The sequence below is a fragment of the Triticum aestivum genome, chromosome 2B (genome assembly GCF_018294505.1).
Source record: "Triticum aestivum cultivar Chinese Spring chromosome 2B, IWGSC CS RefSeq v2.1, whole genome shotgun sequence".
Lineage (NCBI taxonomy): Eukaryota > Viridiplantae > Streptophyta > Magnoliopsida > Poales > Poaceae > Triticum > Triticum aestivum.
The window spans coordinates 3,190,482-3,197,247 of NC_057798.1; the positions used below are offsets into that span (position 1 = coordinate 3,190,482).

Sequence of the window (6,766 nt, forward strand, 5' to 3'; positions counted from 1 at the left end):
ATAAAAACTAGGCCAAATTAAGGCAGGAAAAAGGCACGATCACTGATTGGGCTGGCTCACTGCGCACGAGATTTTCGGAGAAACATACTCTGGCATCCATTCAGGAATTTCCTAAAACCCACCTTCTATGAATGCAATGATATGCAAATCTTTTGTGTATTCGCGGAAAAAACGAGCTAACTAAGTCCATGCCCAAGCATGATGATAAAGCCAATACAGACAAAGAGCCTTGAATTCCTTTTTTTTTCAAAATTCACAACATTTGTTTATTTCACTAACATTCTATAAGATTTATGATTTATTTTTAATTATTGAATATGTTTTTAATCCAAAATACTTTTAAATTTTGGAACATGTTTTTAGTTATTTTGTACATTTTTATAAATTTGTGAATGTTATTTTAATTTCCAAATAGTATTTTAAATACTTTTTATTATGTACTCCCTCCGTCCCATAATATAAGAACGTTTTTTACACTAGAACGATCTTATATTATGGGACAGAGGGAGTATAACATTTCCCCGAAATAAAAACGAGGGCAAATTCCGTCAGGGAAGAAGGCAGGATCACTAATTGATGGGTTGTTAATAAAGGACCTCGTGACACATCTCCTGCCCCTCTTATCTTAGCTTAGCTAGTCAGAGTTGACAATCAGAGTAAATAGCAGAGCACGTTCGGTGCAACTATGTATAGATAATATATGCTCCCTGCCTTTTTATGAATGTATGTACGTACACTTGAAAACCAGAAACTTGAGTCTGTACTGTACAACATCACATCACAGGTTTACCAACTGCTTCAAGGCCTGATGGTTCTGTGATCAACAGATGGTGCTACCCAGTCTGTCTGTAGCACAAGATCCTACAGTCAATGGCGAAGAAGCGGCTCATCATTTGAAGAGCATCTTGAGCTGCTCGATGGCGCACAGTGCCAGTGAATGGTGCTCATCTCCTCTCCTCTCTGGTAATCTGGTGATGATGGTATCTTGTAACTTCACTGCCTTAATTTGGCGATGATCGACACTGTGTGCTCCAATATACAGGAGCGCAGAACAGGATTTCCAGAATACAACTGAAGGCCAGGACCTCAAGCAAGCCAGATTGGATGAGCAACATTCTTTCTTATGCTGAGAAGAAGAAGCTGGCCATTTATTTCACCAACAGACAGGCAGGCAAGGTACCCTGCGTTCAATGTTCACATCTGTCAGGCAAATTAAGCAGCAGCAAAGGAAGGAGTGACAAGACCAAACTACGTACAGTACTTCACAAAACTAAACCACTCACACATCACACCACCAAGCAGCTAGGTGAATTCAGAGGATGACCGCAAGAGAAACATATAGCAGATCAAGGACACACCAGAAGATGCTGCAGTCTGGTTGTTCCTGAAAAGGAGGGAGAAGTGTAAGTAATCGGTACGGTTCTGCCGGTCAGGCTCAGAATATTTTGTGCTACACTAAAGCTGAATGACCGAAATACTAACCATCGCACACGCGGTATGAACTGAATGATGTACTCATCGCAGCAATTTCTGAGTGACATCACAAGGCTGACGAGCTTCAGATATACGTAGCTGCAGGCTACGCTTGTTCTTCTTCCTTGCAGTTGAATTTCGCAGAGTTGAAGTTCGCTGGGGCCTTATTACCATGCAGGAAAAAATGTTCCTTCCACGCAAGCAAGATCATTGTGAACCTGTAGGGTTAAACGTAGTATCATATCATTGTGCGCTTCATATTTGCTGTACTATCATATCTCTACTTTTTCCCCCAAAACAGTAGCTAATCGTGATCATGTGAACTGATGATGAAGAACAGTTTGAAGTTTGAACAGGTGAAGAAACATACCCGATTCAGGAATCCAACTTTGGCCCTTTTCCCTGATTCAGGCTATTTACTGGTTCAATCCATACTGCAGAAACATAAAAATTAGTTATTTGGTTGTAACCGACATAAGCTATCTCCCCAGCAGGGCAGCACACTCTATTATTTCGTTAGTAACAAGGTCTTGTAAACTTACCGTAATAATTCTTACATGGAAACCGACATAAGTTAGTGTGGCCCATGACTGCAACCTGAGTTTCTTCAGGACATTCCTCTCAACAATTTCAGCACCGTGGAGAGCCATGACACCGGCAACATTATTGGAGGCATGCAGCTTGGAGATCCTTGAGTAATTGAGGCTAGCTATCAACAGTACATGCATGATGTCCGACTGAAATATGTAAAAGATCAGTCAGTTACAGCGAGGCACTTACAGTTCCATCACTAGTCAGGCAAGTTTCACATGATGTAAACAGTTGAGCAGCAAGTGAATCACTAGTATTAGGCATTAATCAACATCCTGATTCACTGTAGACTTGATCAGAACAAATTGCTTTACCTGTATTCGGCAGTGATGGGAACAGTAAAAAAGAAATCACAGAACACGGAAAACTGTATGCCCCTATTCAGTATAGGAGATTGGAAAGATCGAACACCGGAAACTGTTGTAGCTCAAAAATAGTAAATATGCAATCTTCTATAGCTCAAAACTGAAAACATATTGAATAGGTTGCAATCATGCATCTTGACGCCTTTCTGAAATTTCAAAACTGCAAACTCCCCGCAATGCATTACCTTTGGACTGCTACTGCTCCATATGATCTGAACTGTCTACAGGGTCTGCAAGGCAGCTGGTATGCTGGCTATTCCTGTGAAGATCCTGCACGCCATTAAAATAAACAACAACAGTTATGATGAATGGAAGAATATATGGTATTAGTAGGATGTAGACTGAACTGAGAAACTCCAAACCTTGTCGGTTGCAAGTATACCTGGTATCAGTAGAATGTAGACTGGATTGAAAACTGCAAACCTTATCAGTAGCAAAACACTGAAAACTGACTGCTTTCCACAATTATGCCATGTTAACCTTTTGAATATCAAAACCGAACTTTCCAGATACACCATCAAGTCTTCATGAGCTTTGGAGAAATATAAACAAAAGTGGTACCGATAGCAAAGTAGCAGAAAGCCACCAGAAGCACAAGAACACCTCAACAGCAAGCCATCATAAATTAGAATGCATGAACACCTGGTGGTACTGACAATAACGTAGCAGTGGATGCAAACATTTTATAACATTAATATATGAGTATTTTGACCCATATAGTCTCGTTTATTCCATAATTTTGATTGTGAAACCCAGTGTTTGGCTGGTCACTGTCTATAGTACTCGAGCTAGATAGGTCGCAGTGGAATGAACCTTATGGGCATAAACACTAGCACTTGGCAGGCAGGTGAATGAAAGCTGACTTGACCTGGTGGCGATTGCTTCCAGCGACCGAGGAGAGGCCGGACGACCATGCCGGCACGTAAAAGCACTGCTCAATAAACAGGAACTAGCGATCATCTAATTGCCAACGAGAACAATACGCCGATTGGCATGAGAGTTATTATGCAATTTGATCTTAATGCAAGTCCAAGTGGGTAAGGTATGAATGTTCAAAAAGCCTAATTAAAGATATAGTTGTAACCATGGTTCGGTACATCACCATAAATGTTTGTATCCTTGACTAGGTCATCTAGCTTATTACTCAGGTAGGAGTAGGATGCATCAGTTGGCGACAAATTGTACACCTCATTTCATTTTTTTCCAATAGTGTAACTAATAACCTAGCAGGAACATATGCTCCCCTTTACTTATCAAATAGTGTAACTAATCACCATCATGGTTGGTTAACTGGTACTTAATAAGAAGGCGATCGTTGGAGGAAAAAACCATGTCTCGATGCCTTCATATATCATGTCTCATACAACAAAGTAATAAATGGCAGCATGTTGGTTGTTTTTCTCTAAAAGAAAGATAAACGTTGATGCATGGATGCCTTTATTATCCGATAATAATGTGATTGTGGGCAGTGTAAAACTGTCCCGATGGTTGGTAAGTACGTTTACATACAAAAAAAGAGTCTAATATTACACTTCTCGCTTCTTCAGCTTAACCATAAGCCCGTTTTTCATCTCTAGTATACAAGATGCCTTGGGCTCGATGCTTTGCCCTTTCACCAGATGCACATCGAAGTTCCATAGCGTTGAGGCCACGACAATCATCATCTGCATAACCGCGATTTCCTTACCGAGGCACATCCTTGGCCCCGAGTTAAAGGCCAGGAACTTGTGAGATGGTACATACCTTAGACCATTGCCATCCTTCGAGAGCCACCTATCTGGGTTATAGTCAAGGCAGTCCTTACCCCATATGCCCTCCATTCTCCCCATGGAATGGAGAGAAATAAAGATGGCGTCGCCGGCATGCACCTCATGGCCACTCGGCATTGTATCATCAGCGACCACCGTCTTGAGCTCAGTAGGCGCCGGCGGGTACAACCTGAGAGTCTCATACAAGGCAGCCCTAAGATAGGATAAAGATCTGGTCTCATCCGGCTCAAATATCACCATAGTGCCAACACCAGCTACTACTTTGTGTGATGCAATCGGTGAGAGTTCGTTGCGGATGATTGAAACGATGTTAGGGTTCTGGGCGAGGTTGTAGAAGATCCATGTCAGGGCTATTCCAACTGTGTCCCTCGCAGCGAGCATGTAGCCAATGGTGATAGCACAAAACAAGTCATCATTAGCGTAGTATGGGTCATCGAGGAAGAAAGATACAATATCCACACCTTCTTCTTCCTCATCATTATTAACTTGCCACGTCTTGATCTTCCTCCTCTCCATCATCTCCTTGATGAACCTTCGTAGCAGTGTGTGCGCCACATTGAGCTTTTTCTCAGGACCGATGTTTAACCACCTCATCAGTTTCCAGCAAGAAGATGGCATCATGTGCCGAAAGCATCCCACCTCCATGACTGTGTCCAAGGCAACCGCGACATCCATGGGTGGCATTTCCGATGATAGGAGGCCAGGATCAACACCGAAGAGAGGCATAGCAGCCAGGTCAAACATAAACCTGGACATCATATGTTGCATGTCGAATGGAGTGTTTGTGTTTGACATGTGGGTAAACAACGGGAGGAGGTCATTCTCCACCTTCCGGCAGCAGCAAGCCACCATACTGGCAACTAGTCGTGGGCTAGCAAGCAAGCCCTTGACTTTGGCGCGCTGCCGACGCCACGGCTCGCCATCAATGGTGAAGAGGCTTCCATCCAGGATGTCGAATGTATCGGCAAACCTCGTACCCTTGGGAAAGTTGGCGTAATTGGTTGTGAAGATGTGCCGGACGTTGGCAGGGTCACATGTGATGAAGAACCTCATGCTGCTGCCAGGTGGGCCATGCGCCCTGAAGCTGTGGCCGGATCCAGCAAAGACTAGGGTGAAATAGTCATGCAAGTTGTGGAGGTTGGACACGAAGGAAGGGAACATGTGGAGTATTGGCCAATTTGTGGGCAGCACTGATTGGTTCTTTGATCTACAACTAGCCCTCAAGCACAAGTAGTATAGGGGAACAAGTACCACGAGTGCTGTGGAGATGAGCAGCTCTTGAGAGAGCAGAATTGACATTGTCATCAGTGGTGTGGGATGTGCTACTACGCACTTAGATGTACCCTTTAGTGGACATGGCTATAGCTTCATATATATAGACAAGTTCTCTGTACATTGGTAAGTACTACTAATACTAGCAGCGGTCGCTGTTGATTGTTAAGTAAAGCAGGTCTATAGGTTTGCACATGAAATATAACGTGTACACATGCCACATTTATCATAACAACACTTAAATTTTACATATGTCAAGTACGACAGGGAGTAGGACAGGGAATCGCTAGCTGCTCTTAGGTTGTTGAACCGCACAAAACAAGGTATATCTACTTTAATTGTTGATTGTGATTGAGTTGTACTGCAGGTTAGTTTTAAGTTAATGGAAACACTGCCCAACCGCCCATTCTTTTTTTTATTAAGGTTCTACGTAGGTCCACCCCTGACTCGCAGTGACATACTCTGTCAAATTATCCGGCCTCCCACCATTGTCCAAAGGGGAGAAGAAGCTGCGACTGCTATGGAAGAAAAAGAATTGGGATGCTCCAGTGATGGTGCATACACTCCACAGGTCCTCACTTGGTTTGCTGCTCAATGCATGCATGTACACCAGCTCCACATGATGCCATCACCTAATGACATCATTTATTTAACCTATGGTTTCACTCTAACCAAATGCGCATCATATATAACAAACATAACAAAAGATAAATTAAGACAAGGGTACCAAGACTTGGTAGTATAATACACGTGGTCTAGCTATTTCTTGAAGTCTCCTCTCTACATTGGTTGGTTCATGTTAATAAGAGAAAGTTGTTAGCTTCCACAACAATAACATAGTGAAGGCTTTATATTCATATATTTTATTATGAGGGAACTAACTTAAGTTGTATGTAGTTACCTACCTAGGTGGGGGGAAATTAGTGGGCTAATGGACTAAATTTAGCCCGTATTGCTGCCCGCCATCATTTGATTTGCCGTCACCTAACTAATAAATTTGTCTAAAGAAAACTAATAAAATAATTATTTAACATATGGTTTCACTCTTAATCAAGTTGGCATCATACACAACAGAAGTTGATAACAAAAGATAAATTAAGACAAGGGTACCAAGACTTGGTAGTATGATGCATGTAGTCTAGCTATTTCTTGCAGTCTCCTCTACACCATTGGTTGGTTCATGTTAATAAGAGAAAGTTGTTATTAGCTTGTTAGCCGCCACAGCAATAACATAGTGAAGGCTTTATATTCATCTATTTTATTTTGAGGGAACTGACTTGTCTGTAGCTACCTACC

The 6,766-nt window shown here is 42.2% G+C and overlaps 1 protein-coding gene and 1 long non-coding RNA gene across 2 annotated transcripts; both read right to left on the bottom strand.

The window, feature by feature from the left end:
* Positions 1 to 1,841: 1,841 nt before the first annotated feature.
* Positions 1,842 to 2,658, bottom strand: LOC123043032 (uncharacterized). Its single transcript, XR_006418984.1, has 3 exons — positions 2,615 to 2,658; positions 2,016 to 2,210; positions 1,842 to 1,907 (listed from the first exon to the last, which is right to left on the bottom strand). It is a non-coding gene; the product is annotated as an uncharacterized lncRNA (long non-coding RNA).
* A 1,297-nt stretch (positions 2,659 to 3,955) lies between these two features.
* On the bottom strand, positions 3,956 to 5,509 carry LOC123043031 (noroxomaritidine synthase 1-like). The gene has a single exon (XM_044465371.1). The coding sequence runs from the start codon at positions 5,501 to 5,503 to the stop codon at positions 3,956 to 3,958; it is 1,548 nt and encodes a 515-aa protein (XP_044321306.1). The 5' UTR covers positions 5,504 to 5,509.
* Positions 5,510 to 6,766: the final 1,257 nt, after the last annotated feature.